Source organism: Parasteatoda tepidariorum, chromosome 7 (assembly GCF_982258835.1).
Source record: "Parasteatoda tepidariorum strain Cologne lab strain chromosome 7, Ptep-v5.0, whole genome shotgun sequence".
Classification (NCBI taxonomy): Eukaryota; Metazoa; Arthropoda; class Arachnida; order Araneae; family Theridiidae; genus Parasteatoda; species Parasteatoda tepidariorum.
In genome coordinates this window covers 45,756,694-45,781,304 of record NC_141761.1, presented here as the reverse complement: position 1 = coordinate 45,781,304, position 24,611 = coordinate 45,756,694, and the positions used below count along the sequence as shown (strand labels likewise).

Below are 24,611 nucleotides of genomic sequence, written 5' to 3'. Positions count from 1 at the left end.
TTAACGTTAAAAGGTCTAGTATTTCCCACCTCTTACAACAGGTTAACTTGTTAACTAATTAAGACACTTTTCCGGTTTGATACCATGCTAGTTGTAAATGGTTAAGAAACCATATAGTTTTGTATTCAATGTTTTTTAACCATACTAGTTGGAAACCGTTTTAAAACTGTAAATGTAGAATCAGTTCTTTACCGTAAACTCTACGGTTAATTGGATGGACAGACTACTACCGGTTATTTTACCTTAATTTTAGAATGAAAATTCTAACAATGCTGAAACACTGATTTGTGTGAATTAAAATTGAAATTGTAAGTATAATTTTGCATCAAAATCAGCTGATTTTATACTGAGTTTCAGTATTTACTTAGCAGAGTGTTTCATGTTACTGAGTTTAATAGAGTGCTACTTAGTAATTTGCAGTGAATGGATGGGGTGATTGGAACAAAGAGAAAGACACAGAAAAACAGATATTTATTGAATTGGGAAGAGACAGTGTGCGATGAACAGCTAAGTCAGATACTGTGAAATGTTTTTTTTTTACATAATGAGAATCACTCTTTCTTGTATTCCGAATACTTGCTCTTCTGGAATCCCTCGCACTCGTAGGATGTCCTATAAAATGTCTTATAAACCATCTCGTAATGAACTCTAAAATAAATTATAATTATAATAATTAATAATTTTCATAACAACATCATTCATATTCATAAATAGTAACAAAAATGTTATTTCGAATTGTTGATATTTTGCACGAAGCGTCAGTTATGAATGGTATAAAATTTGAGTAAAGATTCGATGAAATGGCACTTAATATATATGCTTGTTTAACCCTTTCCCACTCGCTCCCGTCAAAATCACGGGGTTTGTTTTGTCTCCTATTTCTCATACCCGTGATATTTCCGGGATAGAGCTTTCAATAATAATGCACCAAAATGTTTAAATACCCGGAATTTTTTTATTTATTTTCCTCACTAGATGGCTGCACCAGACTATTTTTAATGCAACTGGAGATAGTTCAGTTCATTCTAAACTATATGTAAGCGCTTTCTAAATGTATATATTTTTAATGTATTTTATACTCTAAGCTCAGCTACTTATGCTCTTTGTAGTGTTTTGTGTTCTGCGATAAAATATTTTTTTAATGTAGTGTACAATATGGGAGTCAGAGTTACATGGACATATGGAGTACGCATTGAGTTTTAAATTTCAAGCTAAAAAAATTCCAATACCCAAAAATGAATACATATATTGCACGTACGCCTTTTTTCAATATACTTTTCTCACATAAAAAATAGTCACTCTTATAATTGTTTTCTTGAAAATAATAAGATCGTGAAGGGTTAACCCCTTAGCGATCTTATATGTTCACCAGGTTGGAATTGTATTAGTCTAGTTCTTTCTGAAATAACAGATTTTGTTGCTTTATCTAAGCTTGTGTATATATAGTAAACATTTAAAATTCAGTTAATAACTAAATTAAAAGGTAAATGTTATTCCTAGTAAAATTTTCGAAGTGTGAGTAGTGATTTTTTCATATTAACTATATCACTAACTATCATCGATTCCATATTCGTGCGTTAGTGGCCGGCTTCAATTCTTACCAGAACTTTGATCAAATTTTCTTCTTCCAAATATGATTCTTCTTCTTCAGGAGCGCAACAGCCCTTTGCAGGCCTTGGCTGCCTCAACAGCACGCCTTCTCCAGCTCCCTCTGTCCATGGCAACTCCCCTCCAGTTCTTAAGTTTCAGGACTTTGAGGACCAAATATGATTGTCCAGCTCAAAGTTCTTTTACCAGTTTCAACCATTCTCTCTCATCAGCTTCCCCCCCCCCCAGGCTGCTTGAGGTGCTATAAACTTCCAATTTATACGATTGTCTGCATCGAAACGTTGGACTTCTGCTACGGTTAGAACATTCCTAAGTTCTTTTCTTTTCTGCCATCTTTATTTTTTATTAAATACTAGCGTTCCGTCTTCGTATCTACCGCCTTTTTTCAGTTTCTATATTTCAGTCTAACAACAGAGTTCAATCTTAAACTGTTTCTACTTCATAAATGTATATGAAAAATTTTTTTCTCATTAATAACGATTAGATGTTATAGAAAATTTTCTATGCATGTAATATTTTGAAAACACAGTCTATCGTTAGTAATTTAACTTTACAATTTTACAATCATATTTTCCCCATTACAGTTTTGTAAAATTTATCTACAATAAGTGATCTTCATATAAATGTTCAAAAGTGATACTGAGTATTATAATAGAGAATGGTTCATTGTTTCTGTTAGTAAATTGATTACTTAGTAGAGAACAAAATATTTAAACGCGTGGTTATATGATGCATTAATGTTATTGGAAATTCATAACAGCCCGAGATTCATTTAATGAAAAATCTAATTATTTATGTAGTAATAGAAGTTCAAATAAATTGTATAAGAATGTATGCTAAGGAAAAACAAATGTTGTTCGTCTCTTTGTCTGACCGCAGTGCGTTGAGGGTTAAAATTATTACAATAGGCAGCAGTCCAAGTACAAGTGATTGGAAATAAATAATAATCCGTTAAAAGATTATCTGTTCTCATTCTGTTATTGTATTTCAGATAATTTATTTTGATGCTGAAAGTGAGAATCCAGTTAAAAATAGATCCTTTTAAAATATGATGAGTTATAGCGTTGTTTCAAAGCAATCACATTCTAATTGAACTGTTATGGACCAATTACATACCAATTGCGTTGTTACAGAACATTTTTAGCTAATTAATAGTTATAATTAATTTCCTTCCGTTAACACTTTATCTGGCACATCTTTAGAAGATTAAAAAAAATTTTATGTATTAAACTTCATCGCAACGCCGTCAGATCGGCTGAATAACAAATGACAAGCTTCAGCTTAAAGATTAATAAAATCATCAACATTTAGTAGCTACGTTTCTCAAAACATATCTAACTGTTTTTTTATTGTCTTGAGGATTTTAGATATTTCATTCATGCAAATAATTTCATGCAGTCCTGTTTTGAAAATTTTTAATGTTTACCAATTTGAATTGCAAAGAAAGATTAAGACATTTAGCAGATGTATAAACTACATGTGATATGGTTTTTAAGAGAAAAATGTATTTTTTGTGTGACCATTAAATATACACTATCATATCATAAAATTCTCTTAGAGGGAAAAAAATGTCATATTTGTTAACATATAACAATTGTAATAATAAAAGAATAAAAATAATAAAAAATATGAAAATAATAAAATAATTACGTTTCATTCTTAACCTTGGAAATAATAAAGTTTTTTTTTTAATTTAGAAAGTACTTAATATTTTAGAAACAGTTGTGATCGTTTAAAATAAATTCGACTCATACATACATTAAGGAAATACTTTAGTCTATCCAAGTCCTATTTTAAGTGCCTTGAGACTACCTGGTACAGTATTAGGTACTTGAAGAAGGTTCTGAAGCTTCGCATCATCATTTTTACATTTAAAATATCTTTTTATTTCAAATTAGTAAAATAAAATTAAAAGTTAAAAAGTATTAAAAATTAAATTAATTCCGAAAATAACATAAAAAACACTTGTTTTAATTCATGATAAAAAGTATAAAGAACATTGCCAACGTTACTAAAAATTACTATCTTTTAATTAAATGTCATCGAATTGAAAGATAATATATACAGAAATCGTAATTCTGTAAAAATTCTAAACAATCTTTCAAAAACTAAAACTACAATTCTTCATTTTCCCCCCTTCAATTTAGCTGTCTTAAAACTAAAAATCAATGATGCTATCGCCTCAAATCGGATATTTTCTATCCAAACCAGCTACTTAATATAGTTGAATGAACTATTCAGTAATAAAATTCAGTAACATATTACTTTACGTTTTATAGGAGACGTCATGTTAAGGATTGTGTTCAAGTTTGAAACACTGAGAAGGAGGGGATTACTGACGTCATGATCTGCGTCATCACTAAGCCTGTCTATTAATCGCAGGGGTGGGGCGATGTATATATAAGAATAATATATACAGGAAGGTATTAGTAGTGTTACCATGTTGTTGCTCTTTGAATAAATAAAACTAAAAAGGAAGTCATTTTTAAAATGTTCTAGCATTAACTCTTAGAAAACCTTTTTACAATGTTGCTCTTTTTATTTATATAAATAGCTTAAGAAAAATAAATTTATTTGAAGTTCTAAATTGCTTTAGCTCATTTCATAACCGAAGTATTCCGTTACAGATATAAATAACTCTACTAAGACCTTTATTTTGCCATAGAAACTAATTCATCATATATAATGCATTTTATTATGATTAAATTACAGCTATGAGGAATTCAGAGTATGTATGAAATTCTTATAAGATAGAGTATTTTAAACAAAACACCTAAATATTAAAGAATATCCTTAATACGTGACTAATGAATGAAAACTTCAATCAATATCGTAAAATTTCTCTGAACTCCAGCTCCTCTTTCATCAATTTCTGAGAAAAGGGAGAATAACATAAATGAATTACGACAGAGACGATGAAACTTCGGTGGTTCATAATTTTATTTTATTTTACTAGCAAATAAATCGGCCGCCTTTAACGTAAAGAAAATAATTTTGTTAGCATTATAAATTCTTCTGCTACATTTTTCGTTGATCAAAGCCAGAAATTTCGGGAAATATTTGAATAACCAGATTATATATCCCACAACCACTCTAGTCATGTTTGAGGATTTACAATTATGTGTACGAGTGTAGGGTTTGCCTTGTGAAATAAATTAAACATCTGAGGAATATCATCGTTAAATCAAATTATTCTTCAGTAAACAAATTTTTATTTTTATTTGGATTGACAGTTTTTGAAGATTATGGTAGTTCTCTTTAAATTGCTATTTCGTTTTAGTTTTTTGTGCTACGACGTTTGGTTGATGATATGAACATGCTCAATTTTTAAAAATTTAAGGATAAAAATGGTATGCTACATTTTCAATTTAAGTATAATAAATGTGTAAAAATGGCAATGAGTGCTCTGTATTTTATTATTCTACTTTGCCCCATTTGCTAAACTCTAAAAACACGTTGCGACTTCACGCTGTGAGTGTGTGTGTGTGATTTTTCTGTCTCTTCTCTACCGCATATGCCAAAAAATACTTGGTAAATTGCATTTGAGTCAGTTGTTAAATTAAATCTGAAGCAAAAAATAATGAAATTTTTATATTTACCGATTTTTATATTAAAAAAATCAGCTAAAAACTTAGGACTAGATTATTGAATAACTACTTCGCAATTTTACTCACTTTGTTTTGGTGCACAGTTTCCATCCCCAAGCTCCACAAGGAACCTTAACTTGTGTGGTCACTTTTTGTTTGTATCCTCTTTTGAAGGGCTCCTTTATTTCAACAAACTTACAAGGTTTTCTGCAACCACAAATACAATGGAATGAATTTTCATCAAATGATAGTGATAGGATAACCACAATCACAGTTCATAATCTGAACTCGTCTGCACTTCACCCAAGATAACAAATTGTTCATGTCAAGTTTTAGGTTAGATGTTTGCGAGACGAACCTCAGAGAGTCATTTTTTCCTATCTCTGAGATCCATCTCAGTAGCCTAGCTCTCTTCATGAAAGTTACAACTTGTTAATGTGGACTGAGATCATTTTATCCGAGCAATTTAAACATTTAAATTTAAAGAAAAAAAGCATTTGTATTTCATTTATATTTTGAATGATTAAAAAGTTCAGTTTCTTATGAGCGTTTTGGTTATGAAAATTTTAATGGAAAAAGTAATCAAATACTAAATAATATACATTTTTAGCTTTCGCTAACTATCCCCATATGAATAATTGAATTTTATGTTATTAAGAGAAGTAATCCAGTTTTTTTCTTCTATAAAAATATTTCCTGAAAAAAGAGCTGTTCATTATGGTCAGAGATAATTTTAGGAAAAATTAAACAGTGCAACAAATAAGATAATTAGGTTAATGGATTCGTGCAATTTCATTTCGTGAATCGTTAAAAACTTTTATATTTATCAGAACGTTTCTGGAAACATGAAAATGAGATTTTAGCTGATGTTTGAGTGAATTATTTATTATTATTCATTGAAGTAAGCGCAATTATTAGCATTATTTATAAATATTCAAAACAGTAAATAATGCATGTCTTTGTGTTACTGCTTGTTAAAATTGGAATGATAAGTTTGGTCCATTATGCATTTTAAAACAAATTTCCTAAACTGCTCAGTTAAATTTTTTTTCATTTTGCCACGAGAAAAACAATGACATTTCACAAGAATATTATAAAAGTGATAAAAATCAAAGTCATTATACAATAATATACAAGGTGACAGGAAATAAGTTGGATAAAGTATAAAACTAAATTTATTGCTCCATGTTAAAAAATTTTGCGCTTTCTTAGCAACAAAAGTTCGTTAGGAATCAAAAATGGACCTTACAACAGACGTTCTGCTCTAAGACATTGAGCAAATGAAATTTACGATGATTAAGTAAATAACTTACTGCACAAGAATGGCCATCTCATTCACCAGACTTGAATACAATGAATGTTTACGTTAAACCCTTCTATGAGACAGGAGCAAAATCTCATAAGAATGTATATAATTGAAAATTTGACCTTGGATTAAGGTCAAATGTAATGAATTTGATAATTTGTAAACATGTTACAAGTGGCTATGTTTTCATGTTTATTTGAACGTTTATGTCTCTACAGGCATATAAAATTTTTATTCTATTGTTCTTTAGGCTATTATTTTCTATTATTCAGACTATTAATTTTTTATTCTATTGTTCTTTAGGCTATTATTTTCTATTATTCAGACTATTAATTTTTTATTCTATTGTTCTTTAGGCTATTATTTTCTATTATTCAGACTATTAATTTTTTATTCTATTGTTCTTTAGGCTATTATTTTCTATTATTCAGACTATTAATTTTTTATTCTATTGTTCTTTAGGCTATTATTTTCTATTAATCAGACTATTAATTTTTTATTCTATTGTTCTTTAGGCTATTATTTTCTATTAATCAGACTATTAATTTTTTATTCTATTCTTCTTTAGGCTATTATTTTCTATTATTCAGACTATTAATTTTTTATTCTATTGTTCTTTAGGCTATTATTTTCTATTATTCAGACTATTAATTTTTTATTCTATTGTTCTTTAGGCTATTATTTTCTATTATTCAGACTATTAATTTTTTATTCTATTGTTCTTTAGGCTATTATTTTCTATTATTCAGACTATTAATTTTTTATTCTATTGTTCTTTAGGCTATTATTTTCTATTATTCAGACTATTAATTTTTTATTCTATTGTTCTTTAGGCTATTATTTTCTATTAATCAGACTATTAATTTTTTATTCTATTGTTCTTTAGGCTATTATTTTCTATTAATCAGACTATTAATTTTTTATTCTATTCTTCTTTAGGCTATTATTTTCTATTATTCAGACTATTAATTTTTTATTCTATTCTTCTTTAGGCTATTATTTTCTATTATTCAGACTATTAATTTTTTATTCTATTGTTCTTTAGGCTATTATTTTCTAGTAATCAGACTATTAATTTTTTATTCTATTGTTCTTTAGGCTATTATTTTCTATTATTCAGACTATTAATTTTTTATTCTATTGTTCTTTTAAGCTATTTCGTGTCACCTTGTAGAAACCACAAACTTAGATTTTAAAAGTTCAACAATAACAAAATGTGAATTCTAAATCAAATGCATTAACTTAACAGTATAAGATTCTCTATTTTTTTTCTCTGATAAGGAGGACGCCATATTGCAGGAGAAAATTTTCATCGCAAATTCTCTGTCATCTCCATTACTAATTTAAAATTTAAAGTATAGAAAAAGTGAGTTCTGAGAAACCTAGAATAGGCCATGAATTTTCAATTGTTGAAAAAAAAACGAGAAAATATCAAAATGGAAACAAATTATTTGAAGAGAACTTCCTGATATCGTAATCCTAAGTAATCTTTTCATATTTTCTTTTTCTCTTGATATTTTCATAATTTATTTTCAGCATTCGAAACTTCATGGCTTACTTTAAGTTTGTTTGAAATTACTTTTTCTACACTGTAAATTTTAAATTAGTTATGAAAGTGAAAGAGAATTCGCAATGACAACTTTTCCCCGTGGTATAGCGTCCTTTTTAGGGTCCCTTTTCATGCAGAAAAAAATTCCTTCATCTGACTTCTGAAGAATTATATGTTGCAATTTCTTATTTATTTAGTAGCTAATTAATATTTTTATGCATTTTTGTTTAAATTTATTAATCATTGAAAAGTATTCTATCAAACTTATTTACCGAACTTTCAATTTCAAGGTCATAAATGCTTTTAAAACTTAAATTTTAAAAAACTCTAAATATTAAAAATTGTTTTACAAATACCTGCATTTTTGAAATTTAAAATTGAGTAGTTAAGTTCGATAGAATATATTTTCAATGAGAAAAAGTAAACAAAAATGATTCAAAAATGTTAATTGGTAACTGAATAAATAAATAATGAAAATCTGGGCATATAATTTTCCGTAGTTTCACGTGGGAGAAGTAAAATCGTTTTTTTTTTCAGAAGGAGACCCATAAAATATTTACATTTGCAAAGGATTTAAAGACATTAAAGAAAAAATATCTTAACTTCTTGTACATTTATCAATTATACGTTATAATGTTGAGTTAATTTTTGGCATTCCTGAATACTCTAAAACACAATTTTTTAATAAAAAATTAATTAAAGCTAACTTTTTTTCACATCTTGTTCCAATGTATCCAAGAGAGCAAATACACTTCCCAGATTTATTGCATTTGCCTCCGTTAAAGCATCCACCAGCACAATAGGCTATAAAGAAATTTCAATGGAAAAAAATTAGATATTTACTTTAATTAAAGATAGCATGTCATATAAAGATTTCAACGTTTCATTACGAGTACGACATCATAGCCAAAATATTATTTTTTTGGAAAGCAAAGTATAAACATATTAACTTACACATATATTTAAAAAAAAACATAGATTGATTAAATAATAGAAGTTTTAGCTGTTGACGAGTACTCAAATATTGCTATTTTGATATCAGAAAAGAATTAACAAAAAAAAATTTAAAAAAGAAACAACGAATAGATAAAATTGTATCATTCTTTATCATTATAAAATAATAGCTTTAAATTATTTAATAAATACTGCAATATTATATATATTTATTATGAGAACGTCAGTAAATAAACATTCTCTATAGTACCGATTCCACAGATACGTAAGAGTTCCTATTACCATATTTAATAAATCTTTGAATTTAAACGTAATTTAAATCACTATAACTCTATTTTTAAAAATTGTAGACTATTATGTAGATGTGATTAATTAAACTTTTATAACAGTTGAAAAGTTATTTTTAATGCTATTCCTTGTGTAGATGGTACAAATATTATCCAAAACAATTTTATTTGTTGTTTGCAAGTGCAAGACTGTTTCATTCATTTTCTTTCGTTAGAATTAAACCCTAAGAACATTCATCTTCAAATTTGAATTGCTAAGATGTCATGTTTACACTTAAAGAATACAGTGCACTCCCGATTATCCGGGTTAATCACTGGGACAGGTCGCACGGACAATCGAAAAACACGGATAATCCGAAAACTCCTTTTATTAAAGAAAAATTCAATATCTGTACAAAAAATATAAAAATTGCTGATATTTGCATGCATAGCATCAAACTAGGAATTTTCCTTATTAAAAAATATGTAATGCGTCTTCGCCATATATCGATACACATATTTTACGAAGCGCAGTAATGTCACCGTAATCAAATCCTCCCACATAATCTAATAAAGTTTCCACAGAGCAGCAGAATGAGAAATTGTATTTCATTCATTTACTACATCTTCGGCATCAGTTACTATCATCACTATTTGATTTAACAACATAACGATGTCTTCATCAGTCAAATACTGGAAGCCAGGCTCACATGCATCACTTTGAAACCAATCTTCTAAATTTTCTTCATAAAGAATTTCGAAACCTTAGATTTCTTTTGCTTGTTCGAGAATATTGTTATCATATTTTTCTTGAACATCTGAAGAGGATTGTTCATCAAGCGGTATCATCTTTCTCCACGATTGTGATAACGTAGACGATTTGTTCCATATACTGCAATCCAATAACGAATATTGCTTTCCTAAAATTTGGTAGTGTTATAACTTCATGAATCAAATTTTTTTAATCTTGAAAATGTTTCTCTTTATATTTTTTGTGTGACTCCGGAATGAGCACGGATAATCCGCAAACCGGATAATCCGCGCACGGATAATCGAGAGTGTACTGTAGTAATTATCTTAATTTGTTTTATATACTAGCCTCACTCCCTACTTTGTGTCTCAGAATAAACTTTGTTAAATATTACGTAAATTGAAACACAAATTTAGGTCATGAAAAGTTCAAAATTTAGTCACTAAAGATATTTTTAAAAATAAAATTTAAAATTTTATTATTTTTTAAGTTGAAAAATTAAATACTGTTGTGAAAATTAACTATACGATTCAAAGATAAAAGGGAAAAGTTAGACTTAATTTATCAAGCCTAATAGCATAAATGACATATTTTAGAAAATATATATATACTAGGAGGCTTCGCCCCCTGTTCGCTGGCGCTTACCAACCCCTGGAACTGCTTTCGCAGTTCATTTCGGATTGCTTAGCAATCCGGTGCTCGCTTTGCTCGCTCATTGGATACGTTCTTAACGTCTAGCTTTTGTATACTTTTTTGAACGCTGAAGTTCCGAAAACTTTTCACTGTAGAAAATTCTAAACCTGTGCATTTCAATATTAATTTGAAATTGCAAACAGTTCACATATTTTTCTTAATCACACTATTCTAAACTTCAGTTGTTGAGAAAAGTAACTGTTTTAAGTTTTGTTTTAAAGTCTTTCCCTCCAGAGGGCTAAGACCATGTGTTGTAAAACAATATGAAATAGTACTGAACGCCGGATGTAAAGCATCGGCTTCGATGAAGATAAATTTGTGAGAATTTTTTTGATAATTCGGTGAGAATTCACCCAACTAACCATATGATGCTCACTACGTGCTCTTGCCCGCCGAAGCCTATCAATTAAAACGTATTAGCGTTTTATATAATATAGATTAGCCATATAATGCTCACTACGTGCTCTTGCGCGCCGAAGCCTATCAATTAAAAATAAAAACTGTTGCCTACGCGAGAAAAGAAATATCATCGGTTTTATTGATACATACGTACGTATTAGCGTTTTATATAATATACTAGGAGGCTCCGCCCCCTGCTCACTAACGCTCGCCATCCCCCGAGAATTGCTACGCAATCCTATGTGGTTCACGCCGTGAACCATGGCTCGCTGCGCTCGCTCGCCAATGAACACAATGTTCTAGCACAAAGACATAATATATTATCATCAAAGACATAGTATTTTATCATCAAAGACATAGTATTGTACTTATGTAGAAGAATTCTACCAATGTTCTTATTGGCTTTTAAAAAAGTATATTAGCTATTTAGATTGTACATGGTGAAAAAATCAAAACATTAGCTAAATAAGAAACATATTAGCAAAATAAATTATCAAATATTGCTTCACCAATATTCTGCATTTTAAAGCGTGAAAATTCAATGCATAAATAAACGCGAAATATAAAAAAATTCAATGCATTCAATACAAACACTCAAACGTTTTTTAGACGTTTAGGTAGCTCCCAGTAGAAAAATATCAATTCAACAGCGGCCTTTTAAAGCATTCTCGCTTCAATTAATTAATTTATTCCTAATTGAGTTTAAATTAAATATTGTCATGTTTTTAGTGCATGAATCTGAATTGAACAACCTGATAATGCTCACTCTGGTTATTGTTATCTGGTTGCTTACTACGTGCTCTTGCGCGCCGAATGCAATCAATTAAAAATGAAAACTGTTGCCAGCGCGAGAAAAGAAATATCATCGGTTTTATTGATACATACATACGTACGTATTAGCGTTTTATATAATATAGATAGATTTATTTATTTTCATATTAAGATTTTTTTAAACATCTCACACAAAAAATTAAATTTTTAATGTTCATTGCAAAAAAACTCTTATAGTTGCAAAATTGGTCAAGCTGTTGATTTTGGAAAATATAGCTGAAAAGGTTTGAAATTTGTTTGTGCATGCGATTAGTTACTGTTCGAAAAGTGAGATTTAAAAAACATTCTGTGCTTAAATTAATTTTAATTGATTTGGAAAAAAGCCGATATTCTACTTTTAAAAACCACCCTGCTGTATTATATAGTTACCTTGTTCGCAGGAAAGACCAGAATATCCTCGTAGGCATGCACATTTTCCTGGGCCGACGCAGATTCCGCCATTTTGACAATCAGGTTTACACATCACTACGTTTAAAGAAATAAACAGTCTTATTAATGTAGTGAAAAGCAATTTCAAAACACATTTTAATAATTGAACCTGATATAATTTTCTTGACATTTTTTACTTGTTTAAATTCTGTTATTGAGAGTAATAATGAATAGTGAATGACAGATGCAATAATGGCAGAGAAATAATGAGTAATGAATGACAGAAATAATGAATTTAGAAGAGTTAAAATAACTGAATGAATTTAGAAGAAATTTAAGCAGAACTGCCATTTCAGAAAGCATTTCATAAAAGCCTCAAATTTATGACCAATTCTTTGGGTAACTAACTAACATTCACGAAACAAAATAATAAGTATTTTGTAGCATATTACACAAAAATATACGCCTTAAAAAGATTTTTACTCATTTTGTTGTTGCTGCATATTTTAACTGAATCCAATGGTAATTTTTTTTACATTACCTTTTTAATGCAACGAAGTAGCTTCTCTATTAGGTATTTATAGTTTTTTGAAATACTTTTTCTAAGTTTAAAGTTAATTTTTGAAAACTGAAGATATTGTTCTCAGAACTATGAGCAAGACAAATCGTGTTTATAAGCTTTAAAAAGACCGTAAAAATATAAAAGTCCGGCAAGGGGGGGCTGAGGTAAATACTTGATTAAATATCCATTTATAAATACTCTACCTACTAGATATTTACCCGATCCACATCTATAGTTGCAAAGATTATATTTAAAAGAATAATGAAATTGACCCTTTCAGTCATAATAGTACACATTTTTTTTAATATTAACAGACAAAAAAGATAATTAGTAATATTATGAAAAATAATACTCTAACAAACAGACAAAATTACTATATAAATTGGTATTTACCATATAAAAAGTGTTATTTTCTAGACCATTAACGAAAAAAAGAAAATAATTACAGAGACGTATGAAAGATATTTAACTAAAAATACTTTTTAGTTTATTTACATAAAAAATAGCTAAAAACTTTGATTAATGCAATCCATCTATATGAATGATTAAAATGCTTCAATATGAGATTATTCTGAAATTAAAATTATGTTTAAGCAAAGTAACAATAAATCTCGTAGAAAAACTAAGAAACTGTCAGCGTATGTTATTTGAGTTCCGAAGTTAAACTAGAATAAAAAAAATGACAGTAATTACTACAAATTGGTAACTGACTGACAACCCAATAACTCAATGACGCTTCCTTAATTGTATTAATTTCCTCATGTAAAAAAAAAAAAAATTGCATATGATTTAGCAAAATGTAATAAATAAAATTGATTTGTCATTAGCTATCTTTTAAAAATAAAATGAATAAAACTAAGTTAATTAAAAACAGAAATATTTGAGATGTAGAATCAAGCACATTCAGGTGTTTGATTATGTGCATTTTATTTTATAACAGTCGTTGAGCAGTCGACCCAATTTTATGGGTTTACGACTACTAACGTCCAACTCCGTAGCCTTGTAATTTTGAAATCAATCCAGAAGACAAGGGAACTCTTGGATCGAGTATATGGAGGAATTTGCCTTCGTGGAGGACTTCTTGATGGAGTTAACCCGAATTTGCGTTTCATAGAGGGGAAGACAACGAAAATCTCCCACGGTTAGCCTGATGGCAAGGGGATTCTCTAACCCAGGGATGGGGAAACTACGGCCCGCGGGCCAACTGTGGCCCGCCGGAGGATTTTATCCGGCCCGCGGATAGAATTTTTATTTGCCGATCAGCGGCAAATATAAACAATATACATCCATTTTATTGTCGACTATGTTTAAAATTATTTCTGTTTTTCATTTTTTAACAAAGTACTGATGACATTTTTACTTTCTCTATTTTTGTTCTACAAAACATAAATTGATGGAAATAGTTAGCACAGACAGCTTCTATTGGTAAAATGTTGAAAGCAGAAGTTCTTTATAGAATAGCCGTAGATTGGCTCCAACTAGCGTTTGTCTTTCTCGAGGAGCTGACTTATGGAATCTAATATAGGTAAATTGTACTTCACATTTGGCAGACTGCGCATTTTACGCTCCAAAGAGCGGACAATCTAACAATCATCTGAAGCAGTTGTTTCTAATTATGCCTAAGTTTGACAAATCATTACCAAAAGCTAGTTTCCAAAATTTTAAATTTCACGCCCAGAAAATCAGTGCTATGTTAGCTTAATCTTATATACGTGAACAAGACTTTTCAATTATGAACCTTAGAAAAAATTATTTCAGAAGTAGACTAACAGAAAAGGATTTAGCATTGTTCCTTAAAATAAGCACATCTCACTTCGAACCTTAATATAAGAAACTTTTAGAAATGAAATCGCAATTTCCTTCATCCCACTAAATATTTAAATTAAAACTTGTATATTGTTTTTTTTCTTTCTTAAATTTTGAAGATCTTACTTGGCCCACCAAACATTTTTTTTCTTGATTTTTGGCCCTCGACCAAAAAAGTTTGCATCATGGATAGCCCGAAAATGGCAGTTGATTTTCCAATATAAAGCTTATTTTTGTTGTTAGGCTCTCATAACTCTACAGAATCTGATTAAAATACCCGTCTGCTTCGGCTACAGATTTATAGTTCAGCTACCTTTTTCAGTTGCTGATTCTAAATCCCAATTTTTGTAGTTTTATTGACAATATTGTAGTTCGTTTCCTAAAACGGTTGATTCACAAAATTTTTTTTTTACACTCGTAAGCCCCCCTAATTATTGAGGAAAAAGAATACATATTTTTGATAATCATTAATTTATTATCATTTTTTAATTTTATTAATATAAAAAATTAACTACTATTATCAGTAGATGATTTAAAAGCAATTTCCTTTGCTGTTTTGCCTATTGCTTTAAACTTTCATGTAATGTTTAGGGGAAAAAAATGTTACTGCTTCTATCTGTCAATTTCTAGTAATAATAATAATAATAATAAATAAATAAACTAAAATAAAAATGTAAAATTTTTTTTCCGTTGCGGAAAATCGATATTTAAATTATAGATACTATAACTTCCTTTTGTGTAGGTAAAATTCCAAATACTATAAAAATCATTGCGATTCTTGTGATTAATAATGAGTTATTTTGTTGATCGATTATAAACTTATGTTGCAAAATAATATTTTTTTCCTATTTTGCATATTGAATTGCACAACTTTAAATAAGTTTTATTTTTACTTCATTTAAATGCGGAACTATATAATAAAAATCATACCGAATTTCAGTATCTGATTACATTCTTTTTCCTCTTTTTGTAAAATTGATGCGTGTAATTGGAGTTTAAAAATAAATAAATGAATGAATTAAAAAGAAGTTATAAAATTTTATTATTGACATTTCTATAGTATCTATTATATAATTTGTTAAATACTAAAATAGCAATAATATTTTTGCTGTAGTGACTTCTTGCTGTAGTAACTAGATGTAAAAATTATTATACTTGTATTGTAGTACCATCTTAAGAGTTACATAAGATTCTAATGAAAGTGAAAATAATGATAATTATTTTTGTGCATTCACATTTAGCGTTTATGGAGATATTTAAGTTATAGACTAGATTTTAGAAAACGTTTGTTTGACAGAGATATTTATCAGCCACGCAGAGGGCAATTTCATGGAATCACTTTAAATAAATTCACCGAAGAGATTTTGCAATTAGTTAAATCTGTGACATAAAGATGGCAGCACTACATGCAGAGAGGATGAATGGCAGAAAACTCTTTTATTAATTAAATTTTTTCAAAATATTTAGCGTACTGTGGGTGAAAAAAAAACGTATGTTTGTTTTAAAATGATTGCCGATAGACAATTATTCGAAAATTCAACTGCTACAATATAATCATTTTTACCTGAAGATAAACAAGGAATAAAAATATAAAAGTCAATTTATATTCAAAAATATAGGGATAAAAAATATTTATATTTATTGAATTTTTAAATTCAACTCTATTCATAATTTTTTAATAATGGATTTTGTTGTATAAACTGAAAAATTAAATTTGACATTTATGTATTTTTTTTATTTAAAAACCTAAGTATTGTTCTATATAGTTGTGAAAATAATGATTTAATTTAAACAAATATCAAAATTATATTATTCAAAATGTTTTATTAGTAATAAATCATCTATACGTATAATTTATTCTATAGAAGTTAAAATTATATAATTTATGAACGTTACCATCTTTAAATTTGCACCAGAAAATAAATTATGAAAACTCAACCTTTAAGTAAAATCAAGTTTACTAATTTGTACTACAGCAATCACCTTATCTAATGTTACATTTGAAAAACAAAGATTCTCTGCTGAGATTCTATAAAATTTTTTAAACTTAATTTATTACTTTTTAAAAATAAAGGAAAAAAGAAAAATAACTTATTTCTTATTTATTATCAATTATTAACAATTATAAATACAGAACAAGTACAATTTACTCTAAAAATAACCATATCTTTCTCTTCTTTAATCTGTCTGCCAATAATATTAAAGCAAAAGAAAAAAAAAAGTTACAATTATATAACATTATTTATAACATATCCCTGGTAGCAAAAGGATATTATCTAACATTAGAAAGATGCAATATAATACTGCCGTGTTAGAAAACGCTAGACTACTGAATCCTATCTTATTATATTAGAGCTAAAATTACATAAGATTGAATAGTATTCAATCTAATATTCGAACCTTTCAAATTATCATCTATTTAATTACTTTTGGTCCAGCGCCTCTTTTTTGTGAAAAGGCATTTCATATTATTAATAAATAAACATTTATTAATGAAAGAAAACAATGAATTAAATATTACTTAAAACATAATTTTATGCCAGAAAACGCAAGAAAATATTAGTGGAAGGAAATTCTGTTCGCGAACGATATAAAACTGGAAAAACTTTTTGAACTATTGAGTTGTAACTTCCTCACCATTGTTTACATCGTCATATTGTTCGTGGACGGCAGTTACAATGAATCGCTTCAACTTCAAAGGTATTTGTAATTTAGTAAATTTTTGGTAAACATTATAAATTTTAATGATAGTTACATAAAACATTATAATAGCATCGTAGGTAGTGTTTTTCCTTTAGTTAAAAATTAGCTAGAAAAGAATAGCTAGAATATAAAGCACTTTAATGTATGATGTTTTAGAGACGATAGCGTTGTAGAAACGCTCATTATGCTAATAATCTTGACCACTTAATCAAAAAATTTAAGAATTAATTTAATGATCTTGAATCTAATAAAATCAGTAAATATTATGATTGTGTTCATCATTATTGAAAATTAGTAGTTCACGCGTAGTAGTTGACTTATCCGTTAAAACGTATTGTTAAACTATTCATAATTAATAATGTAGTTAGTTCAGAATATTCTCATAGCAACTTGGTCATTGGCATCTAACAGAATTTCTCTGCAACAATGATAAAGGTAAAAAAAAAAAATTCGTAAACAAGTTTGCCATGTTAAAATAATTATTAATTATTCGGCTACTTTTCAGTTAAAACCATTAAATTTTAAAATGTTTGGAATTTTATTCATAAGACGAACACTATTGTTACTTTAATAAAATTTCCTGTTCAAAATACTGTAAAATAATGAGTTATTTTACATAATTTATTATTTATATTGATTTGTAAATGATTGCAAATGATTAAAAAATAAACAACAATATGGTCTATTCAAAGTGTATTTGCGTTGAATGAAAACAGTGCTGAAACGGAGGAGTAAAGTTTTATTCAGGAAGCTTGACAAAAAATGTGAATATGTCCTTTTGGCTCTATGAGCTTATGCAGTGAACAGAAATATTTTGATAGTTGAGTGTCATGGTACTTTATTTTTTTTTTAAAAAAATAAAAAGTTTTGAATTTGCGATATTTTTGCGTCAGTACATACTCGAATGTTCACTTCAAATTAAAAGGGCTTAAGGGTTTTGTACTAAAAATTTTTTTCAAAAAATTAAAGATTAAAATTTTTACCTGATAATTGCTATAAATTAAACTCTTTTAGCTAGTCTCCTTCCCTCTGTCACGTTTTTCAATTCGTGAGTGGTGATACCGAGATTTTTTGGCGCAGGTATTGATACGAAAATCCACCCATTAAATTTTATTATAAGGGATATTACAATTTCTTAAAGACATTTTCAAATTAAATATTTAAAATTTAAAAATTAATATTCAATGCCTAAAAGTTTAAATTTAGTCTTTTCAATGTAGATTGTTACTTTATTTCTCTTATAATTTCAGCTCCGTCTGCTGGCTTAACAAGCTAATCTACAAGGAAGGAACATTTCAATTTCAAAATGGACTGTGGAACACTGCAAATGGAAAATGACACACTCTGGTAGAAAACTGGGGGTCGTAAGTTCGATTCTGCCAGAAAAACAAAGCAACTGGTGTGTATATATGCAGTAAGGTGCACTTTAAACTTATCGGAGCTGAAAGTCCTCTCATTGGTTATTTTGTAAAAGTATGATGAAAGGCTCAAACCCGTGTGATTCAACCTTACTGAGTGTGTTTGTGTAATATAAACATTATTAACTGTTGCTGATCATTTTATAAAATCTTTAAAAAAAAATTCCCGGGTTACGGCTCGGAAATATGGTTGCAAGTAAACAATAACTTGTAATTGAAGGAATAAAACTGCATGAAATGGTTGAAAGGTCTCGGAATTTTTTTTACCAAACATAATAATATAATAAAATCACATATTCGAACTGTTGCAATTTCTAATAAAAAATAAAAATTATTTCATAACAAATATGTGTTTTCATCTTGTATTTTACTAAAAGATATTTTTTTGTTTTTGCTTGTATTAGACAATGACGGTAAGCATATACTGCTTTTATAACTGAATGAATCTTATTTTCATATTGTATTTTGTTTTAAAATAAAATAATTATGCTGCGAAATAATGTTTGTCATGATTTTTTTGCTATTCTTAACTACTACAGTGAGTAATTTATTCTGCAACTTCGTAATAAATCTTCAGAATTTTAGAAAAAGGGGGCTGGCAGATATGATATGTTCATTAATAAAACTTAAAAAGACATAATGTTTGAAAATCTTTTTATAATAATGCTTAAGTATTGTGAAAACAGTTACATAATTTTAAAGTTTGGCTACTTTTAAATTTTCAAGATTTTTTATTTTAACATTGTCGATAAACATTAAGTTTAGCTTGTGATACTAGCATTGTAATGATTACTTTAAATATATACTAAATATTACTTTAAATATGTGAATTCGGTAATAAACTTTTATTTAGTATGTTTGTATTGCTAAGTAAATAATGCATAAATTATGGATTTTCATCATGATACAAATGTTCCATGTTTTACTGCTTCACAACAATACAAGAAATAAAGTAAAATTATGTTGCCGAACTATTCTACTACCATCTAAATCTTCCCTTTGCTTACTCCAAAAATAACAACGCAAGATGATATCAGAACAAAATCTAATATTATATAGCTTCAAAATCAATGCAAAATAATGTAACCAATGACGAACGACCTTCTTTATCTTTCTAATATTAGAAAGTTGTGCAAGATAACGTTAGATTTTATTGGTATAACAATGCGTTTTCAGAATTGTTTTCTAAATTTTCGTTTTTTTAATTTTGTTTTTAATGAAATTAAAATTAGACATAACAAGCCATTCCTCCAACACAACTTTTTTTTTGCTTAAAATTCAAATTTCCTGCAATAAATATGAAATAATGAATTCTTAAATTCCATACAATGAGATATTCTCAATTTCAGAAGAAGAAGACTGCTGACACACACAACTACTAGACCTTAACTTTAACTCCAACTAGTTGCTTATAAACAACATGGCGTGCTAACGTTACAGCTGTTAGGCTTATTTTATTGTCTGTTTCTTTTCGTTACTAAAGGAAAATTAATAGCTCATTTTTTTAGATTTGCTAAGTATTAATTATATATTTAGTATTAATTATATACTTTATTAATTTGCAAGAATTCATTAGTTACGGGATTATCTCATGATACGATAATTGATAACGAGATCACATATCAAGTTCATATTTGTCAGGCTAGGCTTATTCAAAATGGTGGAAAGAACAGTTGCTACATAAATAAATTCCCTGTTTCAACAGTCAATCATACTCGATACTCCCAATAATGTCACTTGGAGGTATCCAGTTGTAAAATAAATTTAATTCAAAGGAACTTTAATGTCTGTTTTCATCAACAAAAGAATAAAATTGAAAATTTGAAAACTATCACGAAAATTTGTCTTTTATAGAATCGCTTTCAAAAATAGTTTTTTCTTAGAAAAACGCACTCATTTTTTTAAGCCTATTATGATATTTATTTATATTTTTGATCCAGCCGTAATTTTAAAACTAGTCTTAGCATACACAACAGAAAATATAATTAAACTAAACATTATTTATTTTCATAGGAAAAGCAAAAAACTATATATGTAACAATAGATTAAAAATAAATATCGTTTTTGGTATAAATATGAATTATTAAGCTCTATCGCTCAGTAGAAGCTATTACTGAAATTTTTGCTAAAAGAATACTTAATGGTTAAACAAACAATAAAAAAATTCTGTGATGCAGCCAATAGCAGCTTTGATGATGCAGTGTTTGTGAGAAAAATGATGGATGATGACAACAATGAATACAAGAAAGATGCCCTGGTATTTTAGATCTTCGTAAATACCAAAAATCTGTAAATTTTTGTATGTTCGGAATTATAAATGATTCTGGCCTAGGAACAAGAACTAAAAAATCTATGGAATAACAAAATAAATTGTTTAACGGTATATATGTGTGAAATTATGCATGTTTTTTTTCAAAGGTGATAAATTGGAATAGTCTTAGAGAATAAAATTGCTCATTCTCCCATCAGATTTGAATTTCTGATGCATTTATGCATAGTGGCACCTTTTATTACTTGACGTATCGACTAAGAATAAAGAGGGTCATTAGAAATAAGAAAAATATATATTTTGGGGCTCTCCAAAAGACTTGAATAATTTTGTGTTTCATATTTTTTGACCAAACAGACAATTTTGTGGATATGAGTTTAACTTGTATTTTCAAAACTTTTGTTTCTGATTAAATCGATACGCATTTATACCTTAACAAAGAGAATGTCTTGTCTGACATTTGGCATTAATAAGATAAAAAGAAAACGAGTTAAAGGATCATCAATTAAAACTTCTGCGTTTGGAAACCTTATTTATTTTAATATTAGACTTGATAAAATCGATAAAAAAGATTGAAAAAAAGTTATGGGGGTAATAATTTTATAATTTTGGGTTCAACTCAGTAGCCATGTAGTTTTAAACCCGATCCAGAAGACAAGGGAACTCCTGGATCAAGTATTGGAATAAATTTGCCATCGTGGAGGATTTCTTGATGGAACTAACTCGTATTTGCTTTACATGGAGAGGAAAACCATGAAAACATCTCTCGGTGATCTTGACGGCAAGGGACTCTAACAAAAGATCCATGACCCGTCTAGCATTGAGAATATTTTACGACAGCATTGTAGTCGGTGTGAGAAGGGTGCGGAATACGTATCGACTAGCCATCGTTGGGTTTCGAACCAGGTTCATCCCATTAGAAGGTGAACCCTCTATTTCTTGTCTCGGAGGCAATGATTTGAGCCACCATGGCTTGGAGGCAATGATTTGATAAAATTCACTAACATCACTAATTTAATTAAATTTGCTAACTTCTCACTGAAGCAATAGTTTTAGATTAACTAAAAGGCTGAAATTTTATGTTAACTGTTATTTTAAGAAAGCACTCAAACTTGGAGTTTGAAGATAATGTCCCAGCCTGAAATACAACTAAATATTTCGGCAAAATAATTGAAAGCATGATAAAAGAATGCGTTAATTAATATATTCGAATTACTCAAACTAAGAGATATATGAACATGTTATAATCGGAGCTAATTGCTGCGTTTTTATTTATTTGTTTTCGTGTTGGTAACAATGAAATTTTGTTATCAGATTTTGGACAACTTGCCGAATATTTAAATTACCTACATATCTTAAAGTTCTCTGTGCTTGATGACAATACAAAGTTTCAATAATTTTCAGAACGCCACGAGGCAACATTGTCGTGATATTATCATCAAAATAAATTTATCATTCGTTGAAATTTGATCAAATTGAAACTAAAAAGAACACTGAAATTTAAACTGAAGCTTTGTGCTGGATGACGTCACAAGTTTCAATCAGAATCTGATTGCTACAAGCACAATTTGTTGTCAGTTTATAGCTATTTAAAAATTCTCGTTAATAAAAATTTCAACCACAACTTGGGCTCCAAAAGCTTTTTGACCATTACAAACAGAGTTTAGAATATTAATTTATATAAGTCAAAACTAAGCCTTTTTTCAGCGGAAAAAAAGTATTGTATACAACCTTTTGGAGTTTTTCTACAACCTAAAGCTAATGTTTTTAAATGAAAAAAATTTAATTTAACACTATCTTCCGCTTTGTGTATCAGATATTAATGTTTGTTTAAAAATGTCAATACTCACGTTTTTCGCAGAAAGCTCCTTTCGTCCCAGATGGGCAATGACAAAAATAAGGCTTTACACATTCGCCCCCATTTTCACAAGCAGGTTCACAGTATGCTGCAACCCCAGAGGAAAAAAAATGTACATATTACATATTCTTTTGAGACACCATGCAAACAGATGACAAGTAAAGAGTAAAAGTACATGGATATTAGTCGCTTAGAATGGTTAAATAAATGAAGAATCGTTAAATAATTCTTCCAAACAATAATTTTTAATGTGTGTCTTAATATTTGATAAAAAACATTTAAATAAATAAATTTCAGAAATAATAAGATATAAATAATTTTACAGTTATAATAAATATTTGAATTACCGTAATTGAAATAAGCCTTGAAAAATTTGAATTTTTTGAAAAACAATGAAACACATGCTTATGTAAAACAAATTTTAAAAATGTTATTTTCTCCATGAAAGATATTCGAAAAAAAAAATGTCACGACTATTATTAAATAAATGATGATAAGGAACAAAGAACATTCTTAAGCATATTAATTATAAACTAAGGTAAAGAAAACTCACGTTTACTACAGTCTTTTCCAGTAAATCCAGATCTGCAAGCACACTTGTTCGGGGCAACACATTCTCCACCATTCTTGCATCCTTGTTGGCAGATAGCTATAAAGCATTATGACTGTTAACTTTATCAGAAGTGTTGGCAGTATATTACCATAAGTTCTTTATCACTTATTACAGTACACTCTGTCTTAAGCAATTTTATTTGATAACCATTGTTGAACAAACGACACAATTTCGGGTTTACGTCTACTGACGTTCAATTTCCTAGCCTTGTAATTTTGAACCCAATCCAAAAGACATGCAAAAACCTGGATCAAGTATTGGAAGAAATTTGCCTTCATGAAGAATTTCTTGATGGAACTAACTAGCATTTGTGTTACATGGAGAGGAAAACCAAGAAAACCTTCCACGGTTAATCTAACGGCAAGGGGATTCTAACCCATGATCCTACTACTACTGAGGATATTTTACATCAGAAATGTGGTCGGAGCCAGCCGGATGCGGTATTCGTATCGACCACCCCTCACTGGAGTTCTAACCTAGGTTTAAGATCTAACCATTGGGATCTAACCTAGATCTAACCATTGGGAGGCGAGTGGTCTATCTTTTGAGTCACACGGCTCTAAATACTAATGGTTTCATTTTATTTTATTACTGTCGTTGAACAGCTGACCCAGTCTTTTAGGTTTACTACTAGAAATTGGGTTAGCTGTTCATAGACTGTTATAAAATAAAGCTGGTAGTATTTAGAGCCACTCAATAGCTCCCAGGCACAAATTCCGAACCTGATTCGCTCCAACCACAGTGCTGACGTAAAATAATGGTAGGTGCTACACGAATCAAGGCTTAGAATCTCCTTGCAGTCGGTCTTGCCATGGGAGTGTTTCGTGGTTTTCTTCTCCATGTAACTCAAATGCGTGCGCGATAGGGTCCATCAAAAAGTGCTCCACGAAAGCAAATTTCTTCCAATACTTGAGCCAGGAGTTCCTTCGTTTTCTGGATTGGATTCACAATTACCAGGCTACGAAGTTGAAAATTAGTTATCGTAAACTCAAAATTGGGTCAGCTGCTAAACGGAGATTATAAAATAAAATAAAATAAATTTGCAGGTTTTTGATGCAATATTTTAACC

The 24,611-nt window shown here is 28.8% G+C and overlaps 1 protein-coding gene across 1 annotated transcript in view; it reads right to left on the bottom strand.

Moving 5' to 3' along the window:
- Nucleotides 1-452: 452 nt before the first annotated feature.
- Nucleotides 453-24,611, bottom strand: part of LOC122270830 (uncharacterized) — a 247,085-nt gene continuing 222,926 nt past the window's right edge. The window contains exons 13-18 of the mRNA XM_087167781.1: nucleotides 23,483-23,578; nucleotides 22,922-23,017; nucleotides 12,314-12,409; nucleotides 8,758-8,854; nucleotides 5,283-5,402; nucleotides 453-648 (exon numbers count right to left, since the gene is read on the bottom strand). Coding sequence (XP_087023907.1) covers nucleotides 552-648; nucleotides 5,283-5,402; nucleotides 8,758-8,854; nucleotides 12,314-12,409; nucleotides 22,922-23,017; nucleotides 23,483-23,578 — 602 coding nt within the window. The 3' untranslated portion in view covers nucleotides 453-551. The remainder of the gene's footprint in view (nucleotides 649-5,282; nucleotides 5,403-8,757; nucleotides 8,855-12,313; nucleotides 12,410-22,921; nucleotides 23,018-23,482; nucleotides 23,579-24,611) is intronic.